At 36.8% G+C, this 22,503-nt stretch overlaps 1 protein-coding gene across 1 annotated transcript in view; it reads right to left on the reverse strand.

Annotated features, from left to right (window-relative positions):
• The window catches only part of LOC149182971 (vacuolar cation/proton exchanger 3-like), a 30,842-nt gene extending 9,326 nt beyond the window's left edge, over nucleotides 1-21,516 (reverse strand). Inside the window, exons 1-11 of the mRNA XM_089417020.1 lie at nucleotides 20,951-21,516; nucleotides 20,565-20,666; nucleotides 19,125-19,376; nucleotides 18,645-18,712; nucleotides 18,476-18,504; nucleotides 17,870-18,066; nucleotides 17,534-17,746; nucleotides 15,236-15,367; nucleotides 12,844-12,960; nucleotides 12,450-12,503; nucleotides 11,497-11,613 (exon numbers count right to left, since the gene is read on the reverse strand). Of these exons, the coding sequence (XP_089273146.1) occupies nucleotides 11,497-11,613; nucleotides 12,450-12,503; nucleotides 12,844-12,960; nucleotides 15,236-15,367; nucleotides 17,534-17,746; nucleotides 17,870-18,066; nucleotides 18,476-18,504; nucleotides 18,645-18,712; nucleotides 19,125-19,376; nucleotides 20,565-20,666; nucleotides 20,951-20,980 (1,311 nt within the window). The 5' untranslated portion in view covers nucleotides 20,981-21,516. The remainder of the gene's footprint in view (nucleotides 1-11,496; nucleotides 11,614-12,449; nucleotides 12,504-12,843; nucleotides 12,961-15,235; nucleotides 15,368-17,533; nucleotides 17,747-17,869; nucleotides 18,067-18,475; nucleotides 18,505-18,644; nucleotides 18,713-19,124; nucleotides 19,377-20,564; nucleotides 20,667-20,950) is intronic.
• Between the last annotated feature and the right edge of the window lie 987 nt (nucleotides 21,517-22,503).

The following is a 22,503-nucleotide window of genomic DNA, read 5'->3' on the forward strand; positions in this document are numbered from 1 at the left end:
CCTTAGTTGATTCTTTTAATGTTTCCAATCAATGTTTTAAGACTCCGACTCGGTCGAGGATCGACTCCAACTCCGGCTCCGAAACGGTAATGACTCGGTCGGCTCGATTTCAATGACTCGGTCGTTGTAAAAAATACATTAAATATTTATTTTTTTATAAAAAAACATAATTTTAAAGATTTTAAACATAATTTTAAAGATTTTCATTCATGTTTCCAAACACACAGCATTATAATATAGATGGAAGACAACATATGATCAAAGTAGGCTCATGAACCAATCCATTATATCAAAATGGTATCCAATGGCAATACATAGTCAACTATCATACATGATCGAAGACTCAAAACAAAAAACACATAACCAAGGAGGCTAGAAATGGCCTCTACAACAAAAGTAAACTGTGACAGTGACCAGACTCCAGTACTAGTACTACAGTACTACTGGCTAGTAGCTACTGTCAGAGGAGCCAAGATCATGTCGATCAATCTCTAGATCATCATCATCAGAGTCAGACAGGGGGCCCCATGGCTGCTCATCATCATCATCCCCAACTGCAACTATAGAAGTGGTACCACTAGCAGGCTGTGCAACTGCAGCAGATGCAAGCTGAGATAGAGTAGATATGCGGCCGCGCTTCTGTCGTGGCTGCGCAGAGGAAGCACCTACAACTGGAGTCCTTGTTGGCTGTGAGACTGAGGCTGGTGGATTGGGATCTGCATTCAACTGAACAGGCTGAAGTTGAACAACATGTTCAAGTTCAACTGATGTCTCCATATCTAAATCTAAATCAAGATCCTCATCAGGATCAAACTCTGCTGGACAACTCTCCACTACCCAATCTGATGTTGGATCAATGTCTTCCAACACAATGGGATCTGAATCAGGTCTTTTGTTCAGCAAATGGTTTCGTCTGAGCCGAAGGTTGTATTGGACATAAACTAGATCATTTAACCGTTTTTGATCCAAACGGTTTCTCTTCTTTGTGTGAATCCTCTCAAAGACAGCCCAATTGCGCTCACACCCGATGCACTGCAAGTTTGACTCAAAATACGAACTGCAAACCTTTGCAATTCAGGACAATGGCCACCAAAGGCCTCCCACCATTGTGCTGCAAAAAACATAGGAGTGTAATGAGTTAGCTCAACAAAATTACAAATTATATCTAACTTTCAAATTATAAACGATTTAACAAACTTTAAAAAAAAAGTAAAACTATTAAGAATTTGAAAATTGAAATTTTTGTTTACCTGGCTCATCTGCTTCTCTTGCAATCTTTGCTAGGTTCTTCCCAAAGGTACCTGCTGCATTGCTGAAGATATTGGCCTATCGGTGTATCTCCAGTTGATCAGACTCCAATGGGATCATGCGTTCAATGCAATCAACCAGTCCATCTCTGACCTCCCCCCTCAAAGCTCCTGACTCCTTAGCTTTATAATGATACCGTGGGTTCAAAAAATACCCAGCTGCATGTATAGGGCGATGGAGTTGATTGTTCCATCTTTCATCAATGATTGCCCAAATGGGCCCATACTTTGCCACTCTATCCTTGTATACCGTCTTTATTTGCTCCTTTGCTTGATCCATAGCCTCATAAATGAAGCCCATAGCCAACCTTTCCCCATCCACCAACCGCAACACCTTAACTAGTGGCTCAGCAAGCTTCACAATCTCTGTTGCCTTTCTCCAAAAAGTTTCTTCATGGACTTTCCTTTTCAATTCTTTGCCTTCTGGTTTATTAGACCAATTGCTTTGATTCCATTCATCACTAGAAAACATCTTTTGCAAGTTTCTATGTTGGGAAAGCATAGATTGCAATGTCAAAAAATGTGTAGCAAATCTAGTGATGGCAGGCCTAATAATATCCTTGCCCCCAGTGTGTTTCCTCATGAGGCTCAAAACCAATGTATGATTGTAGATAAATTTTGTTATGCTTTTGGCATGATCTATAGTGTTTTTGACCCAATCTAATTTTCCAATATCCTCAAGCATGAGGTCTATGCAATGTGCAGTGCATGGGGTCCAAAAGATGGTCTTGTGTTTTTCCTCTAACAGTTTACCAGCAAGAACATAGTTAGAGGCATTATCTGTGATGATTTGAACAACATTAGCCACCCCCACCTCCTCAACAACCTGATCCAATAGCTGAAACAACAAGTGGCCATCTTTTATCTTATTAGATGCATCAACTGATTTTAAAAACATGGTTCCCTATGGGCAGAAGACAAGAAAGTTTATGATGGTACGGTTTCTTTGATCAGTCCATCCATCTGACATGATGGTACACCCTGTTCTTGCCCATGAGTCCCTGAACTCTTGCAAATACTCATTAATGGATTGAATTTCTTTCTGCAAACGAAACCCCCTTAGCTCATGCATAGTAGGGCCTTTGAAGCCTTTTCCAGCAGCATGTATGGCATCAAACATAGGCTCATAATATGGTGAACGAGCAGCATTAAAGGGGATATCAGCATCATACCACCATCTAGCTATGTAATCACAAGCAGTCTCCCTCAATTCTTTCTTCCAATGGTCATCTAAAGTGGGTTGCATTTGAGTTTTACTAACTTCAGGACCATGTGCATCTGATGGAGAGGAGCGAGTGAAATAACTTTTGATAGTCACATCACCCTTTTTCAAATTCATACTACCCTTTCCCTTATCTTGAACAGAACCAAAAGAGGGAGGAACATATCGGAAAGGGTTGGATGCCTCAGTTTGAGGGATAGAGGAAGAACCCTCAAAATCATAGTGGGGGTTGGTAGCCATCATTTTTTGTATCTCCCTCTTCCTCCCAATTTCAGCCTGTATGTCTTTTTGCCTAGCCTTATTTTCTTTAAATTTCTCAAAGCTGGCCAACAAATTCTTTCTAATCTCCCCAATTTCTGGTGAGGTACATGGGGTAATTTGGCCTCTAATCCCTGCCAAGTGTTGTTTCAGCCTATGAATGCCCCCAAGACCTTCCTTAATTTTCCTATGGCAAAATTTGCATTGCATTTGACTATCAACCATTTCAACATATGCCCAAGCAGGATCTCTTGCTCTAGGTGCCATTTTTTGACTAGGAAATGAAAGCAAACAATCTGAAAATGAAAAAAAAAAAACACACATTGATTCAATGTTCATTTATTTGACAAAAAACACTCTCTAAGCTTTCTAGATATGCACCTAAAATTTACTAAGCAAAAACAGATTTATAGAGGTGGAAAAAAATACCTCCAGGCACAAACTGCCTCCTCAAGCTTGCTCCAAGAATCAGCTCCTCAATGCTGCTCCAAATGGCTGCCTAAGAAGCTCCTCACTCCAGCTACGATGCTCCTCCAAGACTCCTCACTGCTGCTCCAAAACAAGCTCAGGAACTACTCACTAACTCTCAAAGAAGACTCTCACTCAAATGCATAAGACTATTGTGAGTGAATGAGAGCACTTGGGTGTGTTAAATAGGGTTTGGGAGGGGGAAATGGACCCCAAAAATCATTTAGCATATTCATATAACTGTTTGGGGTCCAAACCAAACAAAAAACAATTAAAAAATCCATTAAAAAATTATATTTTTTGCTGTTTATGTGTGCCTGGGCCGTTCCTTTGTGACTCGGCCGAGTCATAACGGAAACGGCCGAGTTGGCCGAGTCACCCATAACTCAGCCGAGTCATTCAATGACTCGGCCGAGTCATGGGTGACTCAGCCAACCGGACCGTTTCCATGGCCGGGTCACTAATTTTGCTATTGAAACGGATCAACCAGGCCGTTTCGGTTTCGAAACGGCCGTTTCTTAAAACAGTGTTTCCGATAAGGCTTCCAAAGAATTCATTATCACAGTCAACTCTGGCGTTGGGGCGATTGATGTTGATAATGGTTTTGGTGATGACGATGGTGATGGGGATGATGATGGCGACGGTGGCGGCATTAATGGTGGTGATGCTGCCTGATCATGTCGTCGTCGCTCATACGTCCTTACCATTGTAATGGTTCCTGAACACATAATAAAATTCTATAAAAATTTTGAGGTAGACAACCGAATTTAACACATAATTTTCTTTTGCAACTTCACATTCATAAACGGGTATAGTTTTGCTATTTTTATCCGCTAGGCGGATCTTACTGGTACCGAGGTCAAGGAGGGTGGTCTCGTGACCTCCTTGTCCTAATGCAGGGTATTCTATCCTAATATGAATAATGCAGAAGTGTATGGTTATTAGCTCCTAAGGTAAGACATCCAAAGTTTATTCACCAAATAACATCCACGATTGAAAAATGTTAAATGTCTCGTTACAATATATGTCGGTAACATACCCGCCATACCTCAATCTAGCTATTACATTTAAGGAAGGTCATACATATTTATATTCTGAATATATTACTTGGATATGGATTAAATCTATAAAAAGAAGGGTTGTTTTGGTTCCATATCAGTTTGACCTTTAGCCGTAAAATTTACCATAGACATGTCATGGTTAAAATCTAGAAGAGATACAGTTCATCAGTATATCATAAAAGTAGATTGGGTTTAAACGGAGGAAATAAATTAGGATAAAATGTGATTATGAATTTTAGAACCAGTTTTGTTTTAAGAATGACTCCGTCAAAGGATATAATTAGTACAATTTTGTTCTCTAACTGATGCTTTGAAAAGTAGTTTTTATAAATTGCACATAACACTTTAATGGTTGATGCAAGTGCAAATTGACTGCAATAGGATTCATGGAAAATTTTGTGCTATCATAAGTTCAGATTTCACAATATTTGGCAGAAAACTTGCATAGATATTACCTGAGAAATTTAGCTGTTCCTGTCAACTGGAAACTGGCAATCCTAGGAGGCTATGAATGATCAAACAACATATCCGGGAACCTATCAAGTTAGAATCGATTACTGTCAAGGAACATAAAAAGGAACCTGTTTAGAAGGGTTCACCTTCCTTTGGAAGGGGGTGTATAACAACTTGCAATGGTGACTAGGCTAATGCTTGTCTTGGACACTTGACTACATTTAAAGTTGATCTGGAAAAACAGATAACAACCATAATATATCAGTATAGAGAAGATGTAGACTCTGTCCAGACTTGGATGCAAGGTTCTATAAGCAATGGCTTTTTGTTTTCTTCTGAAACCTGTTTGGAAGCTGCTACAAGTGATATTTCAAAATCTTTACTGATCAATCCTTTACAGGCCCACAATTCGTTGTTCTTTGGTATATGGCGAATGAAATGGATTTCTTTAACCTCAAAATTTGTCCCAAAACATGTCTACTGCACCTTCAGGAAATTCGTATGCCCTTGATACTTCGAAGTTTAGGGATTATGGTAGCTTAGACCTATTCACGATTGCTTGGATTTGCAATAATTTTTGGATGCCTTCTAATGATCTCAAATGAGCGAGCTCAAGTGCCGTAGAAAAATACTGTCACAATGACCTGAGTGCCTTTAAAATTTGTATTAGCGTAAGAGAGGACGCGTGAGTTCTATAAATTTTGTATCAGCGCGTTGCCCTCTGATACCATGTGTAACGACCATTAACTGAAATATGGTAAGAACCAGAACTGAAATACAGTAAGAACCAAAAACTGAAATGCAGTAACCGTAAGGGATTTTGAACACCTACCTGAACTGCTGCCTGCTCTGGTGTAGTTGATGGCGTTGCGGTTACTCTGATCCAATTACCGGGAAACCAATTCCACCCAGCCAGACTGAGCAGAGCCTGGCTGCTCAATCCAGTAAGCTTCTCGCAGAAGCTCACTGTCCCCCGTGCCCAGAACCTCAGAATGCCTAAAGCTCTTCCCTTGGTCAATTGTCTTCCTCTGGTTTGCCCTCCCTTCTCTCCTGATTTTCTCCTCCCCCTTTTTCTGCGTTCCTTTCCCCCCTTGACCGGCTCAGATCAGCGGTTTTATAATTGCAGGCTTGGCGGTGGCCGCCCTCCCGCCTACGGCCACCGCTCTTCCTCCTCCCGACACGCCTTCGCATGCATTTCAGACTCTCAGATATTTATCCCTTTGATCTATTTTGTTTATACATGTACTTTGTTTATATCACCAGGTTTGGTTTATGCGTCACCTTTTATATAAGGTTTTAAATTTTATTTTTATTATAAAGTTTAATTTTATGAAGTTTAATTTTATATATTTTATAAAGTTTAAATTTATATTTATTATAAAGTTTAAATCATATTTATTTTAAAGTTTAACTCATATTTATTTTTAATATGAAGTTTATCATATCAGTTTTAATATAAAGTTTAGAACTTTATATTAGTTAATTAGTTTAGATGGGTCGTTACACTTCAATAAGGTTACAAAGATATTGTGATGCGCTTCTACATAGATAAATTGCCACAAGCTAACAGCTATGTGCACCATCACCAGTGCTGGTGGACTACCCGACCATCTATGCATATGAAACAGGTACCTGCTCACCCATTTTGTTTGGCAACCATGCTTTATATGTCTCTCATCTCCATAATGCAAGATGGATGACCTGGGGACAGATCAATACCCATACCTAGCCTTGTTCTAACTTCTAAAGAATACTGCCCTAGCTCAAACTAATTAGAAATGTTAAACCTGGTAACACGTTGGCATCTATTCTTTTCTGTAGACAGCAAATATCTCCACTGATCATCTGCCCGTCTGATTCTTCCTTGAAATATTGAATCTCAATCTCTCAAGGACAAGATTAATACTGCCATAATTGAAGACCTATATAAGGTCTCTGCTCACACATGGATCTAACCTTCCAAAGAATCAGCATGCAAATACGATTTATATCAAGACATTTCCTGCATCTGGTTGATAATATTATTGTCCCCTAGGACGCTTGAACCTTTGCACATCTCAGAGACTGAGATTTCCCTTGGGCCATTTTCATGTCACCTTGCATTAAATCACAAAACGGAACAATATATTTATAGAAGACAGGATCTGTATACTCTGCTCCTCTGTATTCCGATCAAAAGAGCATTTTATATGTCAATAGCCTATCGATAACTAAATCTGGCGTTAATGCTACTGCCTTTACAGAGATGCCCCATTTCTCCTCAATAATTAAGATGATTAGCAATGTGTCATGTTACCCCTCCTTTAAGGGCAGTTTGTGACATGGCATAGCCTTCCTCCTTGATCTGGTTGCATTCTGATTTCTGGGTACTTTCATATTTCCCAAGGAAGCTCATGTTGATCAAGGAACTTCACGTGTATCGAGGCATTGGTCACGCCTCCCAAGGCAGTTTTGGGGTCATTCATGAACACCTGGACCTCTCCTACACATGCCATGTGGAAGGTCCTTGAGCGCTATCCTGTTTGTTACATTATGAGCTGATTTGTACTTATTTTGAAGGCCGATTTTACACACTGCACTTGTGGGGTTTTATTGCAGCCTTTGGATAACTTGGAAGGACTCTATAGATGATGTATCACTCTCTTAGTGTACTAGGGATGGATGTGGACGTAGCTTGGGAAAATCATCTTGGAGAATATTGATGTGGAATGAGGATTAATCTCTTTATAATTTTTCATCACTTTATTTATTTGGGGTTTTATAACCCAAATTTTGACTTAAAAGGTCACTTGCATCCTTGGGTCCTCAATTGGGACATTTGTTCGAGGCCTTAAGTCATTATTTCACTTAATTTTTGGAGCTCTTAACATGATGCCACTGCCTTGATATGGTATTGGCACACTTTCATGAGGTCATTGCACTAAAGAAGGAGAACATTGGAGCCCTATGACTTGGGAAGACACTTTACCATTGATGATGGACCATCTACATTAACTTTGGACCATTTCAAAGGCTAGCCATTGGCATCTTGGACCATTTATCTCTTCTTGGGTGGATCAACCCCTCTTTTGAGGGCATTTACTCATCAAATCACTGTACATGTGGTTTGACACTTTATATTTATGCTCTGACAATTTACTTGATTTTACGAGTTAGTTAAATTTAGCCTTATTAGGATAGATCTAGGGAATTAAATCAAATAACGATATTTTATTGTGAAGGAAGTTGGATCTCACTCTATAAATAGAGGAGAACTTCCTCATTCGTACTCATGGTTGGACTGTGAGAGCGCTCTTCTCCTTGGAGCTTAATGGAAATATCTTTGTGGGAGCATTTTTGTTGTTAAGGTCTTATCTTTGTGGTGAATGGTTTTGAATTAGAAGCGATTATTTCTTGGTTATTCCTTCTACATTATTAAAGGCATTAATGTGATTGTTCAAGAATACCATAAGGATACAAATATCGATCCATTTGAAAGGAAACTTTCTCACATGGAAGGAGGACATCTAGAGGTTCTTCTCACATGCTCTCTCTTTTGTTAGTTCGGGGTAAGTTTAACCCTCCCTGCTAAGCCATACACCAAAGTTCCTTAGTAAGGGTTTTTCACTTTATGTCATGCCATAGTTAATTTTGTGGTTGGAGGCTTTCTCTTTGGAGGGATCCCTTGTAGTGGGGCCATGACTTCTTGAATTTCCTTGATTAGCCAAGGGATTAATTTAACTGTAGGGTTCTAACCTATTGCCCTAATCCGGAAGCACCTGATAATTGACTTAAGAGGGTTTTCTTCTTAATATCATCTTGCCATTTGATTCCTCTTGACTCCATAACCATAATAGGATTTGGAAATGATATTCATCTCTCCATTACCTTTTTCCCCTTTTTTACAAAAATCCCTAAAAAATATCTCCAGAAAATATGTTCCACTAGGGCTACCATTGACATCACCTTGAACCTAATTGAATATGCCTTAATGATCCTAGTAGGCAAGCCCCCCTTGAGTTGGAGGAGAGTCGGCCTAAAGTAAAAGGACAGGTTGTTGAGGTGATAGTGGGTGACCTTCCTAAAGGTTCCCTTCAAATTGTGCATTGTAGACTAGGGATTTTATCACGCACATACAATTTGGGTGGTAACATGTCACACTACTTTTATGGGAGTTGTTCCTATAGTTGAAAAACTTACAAATAAGCATTTTTGTTAAAACCAGCTATACAAAAGACGATAACATCATTTCTTTAGACTCATTTCACTGTTGAAAATGGTATAAAATTCACTTTCAGCCACAATGAACCTTATATTGTAGTCCTTATTGTATTTCTAGGCTCGATTAAGGCCAATCTTGTACACATGGGTGAATCCATGAAGCTAGGTTGCACTTTTTGGCAAGTTGGGTGTGTAGAAATGGTCTCTGTAGACTCTCAATTGAGGTGTATGTGTAGACCCTTGATTGAGGTTTTAAGCCCTCAGTTGGTTTTAAGCCCTTGATCAAAGGCTTAAAACCATGATGGATGTTTTAAGTCAAAAATGACCCCAATTGAGGGTTTCTATATGCCCTTGATTGAGGTATTTTAGAACACTTGATTGAGAGTTTAAAAATCCAAAATCCTTGCCTATTCTCGCAGGGTTTCATGGAGTTGCAACTTCCAAGAGGTGAAATACTTTCATCTCTTCAATGGAAGGTGGCAGGCTTGGTGCCTATAGATTCTTCATTGAATCCTCTATCCAATGGCATATAATTTTCTCATTTTCAACTTCATAATATATTTTAAATTTATTTTTTCTAAACTTGTACAAAAGAAAATTCCCTAGTAATGAAAACCCCATGATAAAATAAGTATCCTAAAAATTACACAACCAAAAAATTAGAAAAATATTTGGGATACCCATGGATGTTTACTCTTCAAAATGGTATTCCTATTTTTTGGTTATACATAAATAGGAGAAAAAAATGTGTTAACAACACAAAGATGTATAAAATGTAATTCAAATATTGATTAGTAACCTTCGTAAAACGATAAAAGATACAAATTCCAAAATAAAAAGTGGGATAGCATTTTATGCTAGTTGTGCTCACATAATATTTTTTTTATATTATACATTTAACAATGAATTAGTTGTTGGGAATAAAAGTCACTTCTAAATTTTCTGGAAATTTGCAAGGACAAACAAAATTAAATGCAAATATGACACATTAAATAAAATTACTTTCTTTTTGAAAAAATTATTGTTAGTAAGACAACCAATTCCCTAGAAAAAAAAATTTACTGAACATCAAAATTCACAAGGCATATATGAGTTTTGAGGACTTCAATTTAAAAAGCATGTAAAATGTCAAAATTTCATCACCATATTTGACAAGAAAGTGGAACATATCTTCATGGATTCACCCACATCTAACGTTGTCCACAGACTCATAACCCCTCTTGGGGAAAGTGCATTACTCTTAAATTGTATATATATACACAACCTCCATTTGTTATTGATCATCATGTGATAATTCATTCTACTTAATAAAGGGTTTCACCTAAAGGCACCCTCAAGTGCTACTCTCTCTTTTGTTCATGGGTTTCTTTCTCTCACTGGCACACTTCTACAAGACAAATCTCTCTCTCTAGGGTTGCCTCCCTCTTTGCTGTTTTCTCTTCAAGAGTTGGGCTACCCTGGTGCTGGTTTGTTCTCTTTAATGCAAAGTTAGAGTTTCCTGTTTGGTTCCATTCGATCCTCTCTTCTCTTGTGAATCTCAACATTCCCCTGACTCGGGGTTCACATCAACCCTGACACTTCTTCATCCTAATGAGAGACACTATATACAAATTGTCTTCTAGTATCCTCATCCACATCATTATCTCTTGTTTGAGGTCAATTTTAACAAATGTTACCATGACTCTTCTCCAGCCTTGCTTTCTTATCTATGTCTACATTCCACCAAACAGTAAATTTTTTATAGGGCTCTTCTTGTTGCTGCTCTCCAACCAAGTTTCCTAACTACTGTCTAAGTTCTTTTGTAGTGCATAGAAAATGTTTCTAAATGGCAAATGCATATGCATTTAACATGTGAACCAGCAAACAAACAAAATATCCTAACCCTGCTTAATCTTTTCAGCAACAGTTAGCTCAAGTCAACTCAGTCAGAATTTGAAAAAACTGATCAGGGCAGCGAGGGAAAAATGATGAGAGACAATGCCACGCATAGAATCCTTCCAAAATTCACAACCTGCAGCTCTATTACCACGTTCTCAAAATACCAGAAATAGGTAAGTGCAAGCACAGAAAGAGTAAATCAAAATGAAAAAGCTTGTATCAAAGGAAGAGAATCAAAAATCCTTTAGTGATAATATATATTATAAATAGAAATAGAAAGATCAATATGACTTTTTCTTTCAATTTCCCACTTGACATTCCATACATGTCAAGTTTCTAACTTACCATGCTGAAAATACACAGACATACGTTATTTATTTACAATAATTATTTACATTGCATTAGACCATTACTTCCAACATGAAACACATTGCAAGTCAAATTATTTTACTAAACTAGAAGTAGCGGCAAACTATGAGCATGTAAGTAATACACTTTGATGAAACCAGTGACCATAAATAGAAAGCAATATAACTGCTATCATAATAATTGAGGGGGCTTGACCAGTGCCTGACACGTTGGGTGCAAATGTGTGTTGTTTGAATGTGTCAAGAAAGAGCTAACAAACTTGATGAAGGTAAGCATAAACCTGAAGCATGAATGCTACCACAAGAACTGTGATAAAGAGTGTGGCAGTCTCAAAGAGCTGAAAGTTCAGATCCATAGGTTTTCCCATGATCCAGCCAACAACAACACAAAATGGAATCTGCATCAGAAAAACAACACGTTTTCAGTTATATTTACAAATAAGACATGTTCTTTGGTGAATACTTGCCAAAATAAAGAAAACACTTTTTATATAATGATTACAACAAAAATGGCACAAGAATGTAGGTTGATTATGCTTAATGATTTTGCAAAGGAACCTCCATCTCGGCTCATGAACCTTGCATTGATCATGACTGACATATCTTGACTTTCATGACATTCAATATTTTGCAGTTCTTGTATCAATGATCAGACAAACAATACATATTCAATGACAATTACAGACAAGAGAAACACTTTAGGAATATATTTGCCACAGCAAAGGCAATTTTTAATAAAATAATTACCACAAAGATATATCTCGTCCAAGAATGTAGGTTAATTACACATAATGATTTCACAACTGAATTAACATCTTAGCTCAAGAATCCTGCATTGACCATGACTAGCATTCATTTCATCACTTTTATCATTCATGACTAGCACCCACTTCTTGCATACATAAAAGAACAATCACTAAAATTGAGACCATATTTGAATATGGGAATGAAGACAGTATGCACATACTATTTTTTTTTTAAACGATAAATATTTTAGTCGATTCACTTCATATGAATTCTGAACCCCGTGACAGCTATAAAAAGAAAATGTTTCATGAGTAGCAAGTATTTCATGAAGTGAAACTATAATCAATGAAAGAAAATGTCTGAATCACTAAGATTTGCAACGTAGGTGCCTGTCATAAAATTTGAATCCATACAGCATCAGTTTGGTGAGATTTGGAGCAAAATGAAACAAAGAGAAGCATACATAAGCAATCCAACCTGGTCTTACCATAAACATTGATATTTGTGTTGAGGATCCAATTGCAACACCCAAAGAAATGTCCTGTAATAAGTGAAGAACCAGATAAATTAAAACAGATAAAACATAATGAAAAAAATAGATGATACAAGTGTATCCTAACTAGATAAACAATTATTCTTAGGTCAATTAGGTCTCGCTTGAGTGGTAGAGAGGAGAGTTTGTTATCCTCCTCACACAAGTTCAAATCTCACTTGCGGCATGTTTCTTCTTTGTGAGCTGATTGTTGATTGGGGCTCTTCGTCAGATTATTCTTGATTGGGGCTGGCAAGGTACTAGCAATCTCATTCTTGCCTACAGGCTGGAAGGTCAGAGTTTGGAAACATGGAAAAATAAAATAACAAAAAGATAAATTATTGCTTACCAGTTTATCTTTCATGGCAAACATTACTGCACTTGCATGCTCTGCAGCATTCCCAACTAATGGAAGCAAGATAACGCTCATAAAGGAAACTGACACTTTCCAGTTATCAGATGCCCCCTGTTTAAGACAAAGACATTTTAAATTAGCCCTTTCACTGATCAGAATGGATTGCTACAGATCTATAAGACAATATATAAGAAGTTAACACAAAGTTCAAATTATCGTGGGATCAATCATAAGTTATAACCTAGATATAACTTTGGTGAATAAAGTCTAATCTGTTACATAGTACATAAAATTTCATTTTGGTTTTAAAGCAAAGTCAGAAAACAAACAGACACCAAAAAGAATGCAATAGAAGGGAAGATCAATGAGGAAAGATTGTGTATTGAACAAATAAAATTAGTTTACAAGTCCAAACTTGAAACTGAGTAAAAAAACTATATCAGCATTGTTCAGTCACAAAAATCAGTTTACAGGACCAATCAGACATCATAAGAGAGCCTAAAGAGAAACAAAATACTAAAATGATGTACACAGATAAAAGCTTGCCCCTTATGAAACTCGGGAAGCAAGTACAAGAAGGAAAAAGAAGCATAGATTGAATTGAACAGTTGACAATAGACATTTGTGAAGAGACCATGCAATTTGTTCAAGTGTAAAGAATGTTGTCATTATGGTCTCAACTTCTCAAATGAAGGGTTTCCAAAATGTCATCTACTGGAGTCTTTTAAAAAACCAATAAAAAGAGAAATGTCTCTGCTTGCACAAGGAAACCTCAGCTAAATCTCACCTCAAACTTAATCCTTAATGGATATCAAATAGAGTAAAGGTGTGGACTTCGGCAAAGGAAGCAGCAATATGAAGGAAAATAGAACATTAAATTAAACGAAATGTCAAGGCTCAAGTCAGATACAAGAATATTTGCACTAGCTTGAGTGGTTGAGTGACTTGAGCTTCATGCAAGAGATCTAGGAGATGATTCCTACACTGGCTGCCTCCATTGTGTGCCTCACTCAATGTCCCTGTCAGGTCAGGTGTCATGATCAGCATTGAAGGGTTTGCATTGGTTACCATCTGTAAATGCAAGGAAGTGCCCAAGAGTTTCCCTACAAGGTTTTGATAGAAATTACACTGCATCTTACACCACCCACCCTAAGTAGTTCCCTTCCCACTCCCCTCCCTTTCCCACTTCAAGTCATTGAACACATCCATAGCCAAATATGAGATACTTTCCTCCATCCTTGTGGAAGCAGCCCTCAAACCCCCACTCTAATCAACGTCACACCCATAAACCTACCACTGGCTCTTGTCCCATGAACCAGTGATTTGATGACAAATGCAAATCCCTCCAACAACAGATCTGTCTCACCCACACACACGGCCCATCTTCCTCCCCTCACCTCATTAAAACCTACCGTAACCTCCTTCGTCATAAAAAAAAAAAAACCATTTCTCTCCCAGTACAAGATGGAAAATGATACTTGCAATAAATTAGCACAAAATCGTGATATAATCACCATTCATCATCCAAGAGAGGGAACCCTCCAATCAAAGAATCCTCCCCAAGACATTCACTTGTCAGTGTTCCAAGGCAACTAAATTGAGACAAGACAAGCTAGTGTGCACTACTCTCCAAGTGTGTGTAACAATGATCCAAAACTAAATCAACTTCCCTCTAATTATATGAGGGAAACCAAGTCGATTTAGTCCAAAATTAGAATAAAAGCCCTAAAAAAATATGAAATGTGATTACAAGTTGGATAGGTCACAAGTCAACCTCCAAAGATAGCTAACTCAATAAAAAATACAAATGATATAAAGTACTATGTCATCATAATCCTTATAAGTGACCCACTATGACTTTCTAGTCAAAATCCCTACTCTAGAATACCTACGTAAGTGTGCATCTTGTATGGTTATGACAAAGATGAAGAGAATCCTTTAAAAATTTCACAAGCTACAATGATATAAGATACTCTATCACCATAATCCACTATGAATTTCTAGTAGAAATTCCTACCCTAGAAAACCTACATAAGTTTTAAAGCTTCACTTATCTACATGTATCCATTTCATAATATTATTTTTTAGAATCCAAATAAGGGCAAGCACAAATCTACAGATTAGTTTGTGTTGTAATTTGTAAAATCCAACATGAATACCTCACGTACTAGTTCCTTATGCATTCTTTCCAGATCATATGCATATGCATACCAACCAACATGTTGCTTTCTTTGTAACAAAAGCAGATATCTAACATCTATTGTCTTCAGTGAGGCTTCCAGTTGTTTAAATAAAATGTAAATTCGTGGTTAGCAACAACTCAGATCAGGACTAATAATATTGGACATGACTCCTTGGACAGTATATGTTGAAAGTTATAGCTTACCTTCATTGTATTAACAAGATAACTGGACAGAAAAGAAACAAATGCAGTCACTATAGCCAGCCATAATACTGCTTCCCACAATGTTAGCTCTGGAAGATCGTCTTCCTCTGACCCTCCATCATTCCCCTCACCCTGCAACCATATACCATGCTAAATATTTCAATTACAATAGTTACCAGAAAATAACAAGAAACACATAGCATCTCATAACAAAAAAGTATCTAAGATTATAGGCACGTCTAAATGAAGAAAAGTAAAATACCAAGAAACACATAACTTCTCGTAACAATAGGTAACTAAGATTACAAGCGCATCTACAGGAGAAAACGAAGCCATCTAATCACAAAAGATGATCATATGATAGTTGAAGTTGTAACTTTACTTTTGTTTGGACAAGCACAAGTGTAACTAAAAAAAATAATCAAATTTTTTTATCAGTTATTCAGATAAGCACTCTCTTCAAAACCATCTAAAATATTGTTTCGATTATTCATATCTTAAATTTATTTTATTTGCAAGTATTTAACTATATTTTATATTACCATTGATATTATTTTATTATTGGCACTAAGGCATTGGACACCTTGGTTTGACTAATATTTGTACTTAAGGCATAGTGTTAGCAGTTAAATGGGTTATGGGTCGTGGGCAAGAACACACCTTGGCAGATCCTAGCCCACCATCTTCTGCAAAGTGCTACTCATGTTAATGTAAATCACATAGCAGGCCCTTACATCATATGTGGCATAGTTGGTGCAACCAACACTTCCAAAATCACCGGCTCAGGTGTTCTTAAGAGAATTTGGCAAATATGGTAGTTAATTTTCAAACAATTATTGGATTTTTGTTTTGGTAGATCTAAGATTACTGAAGTGTGGCGGCTTGGGTTTCTTTTCTTGCAAGAAAAAGGATGAAGAAGAAAGGCTTTTACACAAGAGAAGATATGTGTTACAAAGCCATGGGTACATGGTTGTCTTGGAAAACTCTCAACTGTCGTCTCTGGGCTCTACACAAGCCTATACACTTTCCATTATAATTACGGTTGACAATTTGTTTATGTTAAATTTGGATGATCACAGCCCCATTTGGAAGGAATGGAAATGGTCCTATGGAAAGTCCTTATCCACTCAGTCATTGTCTTAACAGGAAATAGACCATCCAAGACAAGGAATCAAGATGGCTTCAAAGGTGTCAATGTCAAGGTATCTGAAAGTCCCACTCCACTTTTAAGACCAGCAAAACAACAAATGTATTTGATAATCATCGATAGGTAAATTTGTTTGCTAATAAAGGTGCAGCAAGAGCTTCCCCAGTCAGAGAGGCTTCTAGAGAATGTATGTGCTCAAATCCTGAAAGAAGTCCAATCTAATCTCTGAAGAGAAAACATCAAGGAAGATTTCCCCAGAAATCAAAGAGAAAACAGCTGGGAAGATTTCTCAAGAAATTGAAGAGAAAATGTCGGGCTAAAAAATTAACATGTAGTCAATCACTTATACCATTAACATGTTAGTAATGGTGTAAAATCATAACTGTCAATTTCTTAAGCAAACTAAGAGAAACAACTTATATATGGCCATTTCTTCACTTTGGACAACAATTGAAGCAATTAGATCTAGTGGTGTATGATATTTCATTAAACATGTGATTATTCTATGCCAAACCGGAGAGAAAAATATGCCTATCGGTATAACTAGAGTACTTGTGTGGTTAGTCCTCCATGGCAATTTGGCAGTTAATGGTCGACTACATTGCTTTAGTCTTTTAGATAGTTGCTAGTTGGTTTGTCACAAAGATGAAATGTTAAGCATGTAAATGTGGACTTGCAAAGTTGCTAAAGCCTTTGGGCATGGGTTGTTGCCTCCCTTGTTTTAAAAGAGATTTTGAGACAAATGGATTGTTAGACAAGTGAGCATAAGAATCTGCACTGTTTTTTTTTTATTTTCATAGAACAACAGTGTTGTGCAACCTTTCATGCACTGGCTACTTTATTTCATTTGGGCGAACTTACAATGTTTAATCATAGTTGGCTACATAGATTTCTACCCAGATCGGAATTTCTAGATGAGATGTAGATTCTATTAAGATTGGAACCAAAGTGAAAATGCTAGCTTTCCTTGCTTACATAGAAAGACAACTTATAAGCAATTGTACTTTGAATCCATGATCTACTGAATTACTTGACTTAATTATATGAATATCCAGCTAGATCAGACTATGCATTTCCAGATACATGCATATTGTGAAACAATGACAAAATCACTGCAGCTAGGTAAACAAGAATAAAGGAAAATCACAAACCTCAGTACCACAACCATAAAGATCTGGATGACTCTTCAATTGGAAGACAAGGTAAGATGCATATGCTACAAGCATGACATAGCTTGTAAACCTTGAAAGAGCTAACTCTGATTGACCAGTATGGAGTTCCGTATGAGTAAAGTGCAACACAGCTGGGAAAAGCAGGCCCATAACAACCATCAGTAATAATCCCAAATTAACAACAACAATTACCTGTAGAAAACATATCAACCATTCTAGTGTTATTTAAGTGCATGTCATATGGATTGCAAAATATTTAGAAAGCCAACATTCATGTAAGTCTAGCAATGATGAACACCCAAGACTTCAGTGTACCTTGTTAAAAGTTTGATCTTTCTTATTGTGTACGATACCACCAGTTAAAAAGGTTGTTCCGAGCACAAGCAACATATTTGATAGTATGGAACCCAGTAATGATTGTTGTACAACACGAATCATCCCATTCCTTAGGGCATAAATTGAAATGATCATCTCAGTGGCATTACCAAAAGTAGCATTTAAAAGACCTCCAACTGCAAAGATCAAAATCAGAAAGAAAAAAAGATTAGCAAACATGATGGGAAAAAAGCCCTTCAAAAGAGAGGTATTGAAGAACAATGTGGATCAGATGAGGGTGAATAACAGGCTTTAAGAAGATATGGAGAATCACGATACAGGGTAATGTGCCAGACATTCTGCAAGGAAATAGGCACTACATTTATGCAAAGGCCTATACACAAAATTGTTGAAGGATGTGGACCATATGTTGTGTCAGTGAGTTCAGTTACAGTGGATGGGAAATAGGAACTGATATTAATTTCAATCATTTAGAGTCAGCCAGCCATAAACATCAAACATAATCATGAACAGAGACAGAAAACCGCCCATACTTTCCTTGCCATATATCAAACAAAGGAACAAGAAACCCAAAGAGGAACACACCTATAGGACCAGTGTAAAATGCTAGCTGCCTGTATGACACAAACATTAGAAAGGATATAAGGCGGTGCCATCACCAATCTTGGTATGTTGTAAAAATCATAAAGAATTCAAAACCTTAGTTAACAGAATCTAATGCTTATACTAAAAGGATATGGTCACCAGCTCTTACTCTGTCAGAAAACCAAGTCGTTCGGCCAAAGGAGTTATGCCTAACAGGCTGAACAGAAACACCCAACCCTACAGTAAACAGTAGTAATAGGCATTAGCATAGAATCTATAACCATAACCACAAGATATAAATGAGAAGAGAAGCATCCCGTCATTGATTTCTGGTTTTTACTGTAAAAAATATATTAGAGCCTTCTGACACCTGAATGAAATAAGGTTGAAAACATTTTGCACAGTAAAAACCAGAAATTCAATGACAATAAAAGCATGATTCTAGGAACCTTCAAGGTAAGTGTATAGCCTTATCTTTTGAGTTCCCTTGAGCAAGGAAAAAGATTCAGGCATAAAGATAATTGAAAACATTTTAGGCCTTACTGGTCCCATAAGCACACAACTCTCTGCAAACAAGGTGACTGTAGCAATGACGAAACAATTCAATTATCAGTAACAAAAGTAAAACCAAGAAGTATTGATCACTTACATGTTTCGCATTGCATGTAGCCGCAATAGCAGCAGCAGGCCCGAAAGGCAACAACAAATTAATCTTGTTGTGGATTAACACCACAACTATGCTCCTCCATACACTACATCTTAGCCCACCAAAAATTGAGCAGTGGTGCACATCATCGAGTGATGCATCAACAATTCTCTTTAATTTATGAGCTCTGTTAGCGACAGTACGCACAAGCCTTTCAGCCTCACATTCACTTTCTACATAAGCCATATCAACCATCTGCAGAAGCAACCAAGCAAAATGAATAATCCATACAACACCAAAACCAAGTTCACTAGATCAATGAAACATGGTTTATGTCAATACAATTCCTTAAGTCTCAAATCTTTTAAGTCGGAGAAGTTTAAAAGGAACTACTCTAGGCACCTAAAAGACATAATCTCTACTCCAAACTACGGAAGAGTAAAATTGAATCCTACTCCAAACTAGGAAAGGGTAAAATTTGAATCAAATTGCACCTTTAATTTCTATGTTATGTATTATTTTTTATTCTGATTTTTGAATGCTAAGGGTTCAAACATAGAGTCATGTCTAAGTTTACTGGGCAGTGATATTCTCTCCATGACTTGGATAAAGGTCTGCGTCAGTTGGTTACAAATAAAACATGTAAATATAATAAATTGGAATAAACTATATTCTCGTGACGATGTAAATGGAATGAAGGGGGGTTGTGTTCGAGAAGCAACTTGAGCTGCTATCATTGCAATGACCTAGTTTCAAATCCTGGCGGGCGTGTTCTATATGCTTTGGTGCTTGGCATTGCAGTTTCAAATCTTAGCGGGTGTGCTCCATATGCCTAAGTGCTTGGCATTCCTGCCATATCCATTTAGTGACCTTGACCTAGATGCATTTGTGACATAGCCTGATGGCTAAATAATGGTTCAGGATCCTGATAATGATAATAGAGGAAAGTACTAAGTTTTCCAATAGAAAAAAATGCAATGGAGAATAGGAAGAAATTGAATACTCTTCAGGTGAACAAATAACTAAAAGTGGTATTCTGCAAACCTAAAGCACAAAATATGATAGTTCTAGCAAAACAATTGGTGTGTTAAAAATTGTCCACGGCTAAACGCCCATCTGTCCACTGGAAGCACATGTACCAACACTCCTGTTAACAGTATATATAATAAGCAGTCTCTAAAGCATCTTCAATTTAGGTGGATGGTTGAAATAGGTATAAACAGTAAGCAAAATCTAATTTATGAATCCCGCTGGTCCTAAAACTGGAAACTTGGTAAGAATAAGACCAGAAACTCAAAAAGTAAAATTACCCAAATTTAGGACTCTAACCAAGTCCTTGGCTTCCTGAAACAATTCAACATTTAAACAGACAACTCTATCCTTCTCGTTAAACTTGTTATAGAAAGGGGGCAAAAAAAACGGAAGAGGCCCAAGATAATTTACTTCATATTGATTTCGATCTCCATTTGCATGTGTTGACTCTGGAACTTCGGCCATTTGTACAGAAGTCTTAGCTGGCAGTCCGTCCCAACTGTCGTTCATCCCCTGCCAGAAAAGCCAAGAAATTTGTCAAGAACTGTACACATGTAGAAATACCAATACCAATATCATGAAGTCACTCGCTATCGATAGAATCCTTGCAGGTATTGGAGATGCCACTAGATCTATATAATCAAACACGAATGCTTTCTTTGGGCTGAACATCCAGAATGGGTTTCAGTTTCTCACACACAAAAATAGCAGAGAACGAAAATCCTGGAGAAGTCTACAGTGAGTAATGTTATCTGTGGCCAGAATTCTAATCAGAATTAGCCTTAAAAACCTTGTACCTGTAAAGAATGTTGGTCCACCTGACACATGAAGTAATCAGAGCAGAGATCCTCTCACAAACTAGTCCTCCCGAGAATTGCAATTGTGCCAGTGAATCAATAGTTGCAGAACATGGGGCATTCATCAAAACGCCAATTCAACGACACAAGACAGATACATAAAAAATTAGATGAACCCACACGCGTTCCACACCCTGTGTTCTTGTTCAATGGTGACCTAGGTTGCATATTCAAACTCTGGGTCTCAGAATATAAGAATGGGGAAGAATTCAAAAAAGGAAGGAGGGAGGAAGCTTCGTGCAGGAAGAAGATTCAACACGTCCCCTTCTCTAAGTTTTTTTTATTTTAGTGCAAACGTCTGGCCAACAACTAAGCCAAAAATAATGCAACCTCGTTTCATGCTTTATACCCATCGTTGGACCGAAAAGCATTTGGCTGGCATGTTACAGACCCTTTGCCGGAGAGATCCTCTGACTGGTTTGGTCTTGCTAATGTTGTTTGCTAATAATAGCACCAAGACTCCGGACCCAGAAACGAGGTAATAGATCAGTTCTTTTTATGTTGTCATTAAGATTGATTTTTCTGGTTATTATTGTGTTACGTCTTCCATCCTGTATACCGGCCATTTTTATTACATGTCGGATGTGAAAATAGTTAGTTAAAAAAAAATCAGTGTAGTTATTTTGGGTTTTTTTGTGGTTTATATAATTTTGGATGAGTTTGTATGTAATTTAATTTTTAAATGCGTTAATGAATTTATTTTAAAAACCTATAACATTTATTATTTAAATTATAGTTAATTTTTTATTTAAAAAAAAATTGTTAATTTATTAAATATAATTAAAATTAAACATTACTTAAATTAAAAATGATCATATTGTAAGAGTCTTTATAGGCTTGGCAATATTGTAAGAGTCTCTATAGACTTAGCAATAAAGAGAATAGCTTTCTTACCCAAAAAAAAAATTGATATGTGTAAGAAACCTATTGTCTTTATTCCTAAGTCTAGATAGACTCTTAAAGTGTTGCTAACTCTATAAAGATCTTTACAATATGATAATTTAATTTTAAGTAATGATTCATTTTATTTATATTTAATAAATTAATAATTTTTTAAAATAAATTATGTTTAGTTTTAGAGCAAAATTTAAAATTGTTTAATATTTTTTAATAAAAAATAAGTCACAGTTTAATATTTAAAGATATTTTTTGGGAATGAAAGTGTATAGTTTTACATAATAATATAAGATTCAAAGGTATTTTATGGGAATGAAAATCTATATTTTTGTGAACTACGAAAAGGAGTAAAGTTTTCGTTAAATAATAGTGATGAGTCACCTCGTATTTGTAGATTATTTTTATTACCATATGACCTTTAAATTATAATAAATTTTGTTATTTTCAAAATATATTAGAGTATTTTTAATTTTTAACATTTTATTTTTATTGGGTATAGTGGCACTCTCCAGTCTTGTATAGAAGAGACGTTGTAATTTTATGTTCTTTTTATTGTACCGAGTCCAATAGGGAAGAGATGTTGCAATGTTATGTTA

Source organism: Pinus tabuliformis, chromosome 3_2, assembly GCF_031772625.1.
Source record: "Pinus tabuliformis cultivar Carrire ecotype Pingquan chromosome 3_2, CPIR1, whole genome shotgun sequence".
Taxonomy (NCBI): domain Eukaryota; kingdom Viridiplantae; phylum Streptophyta; class Pinopsida; order Pinales; family Pinaceae; genus Pinus; species Pinus tabuliformis.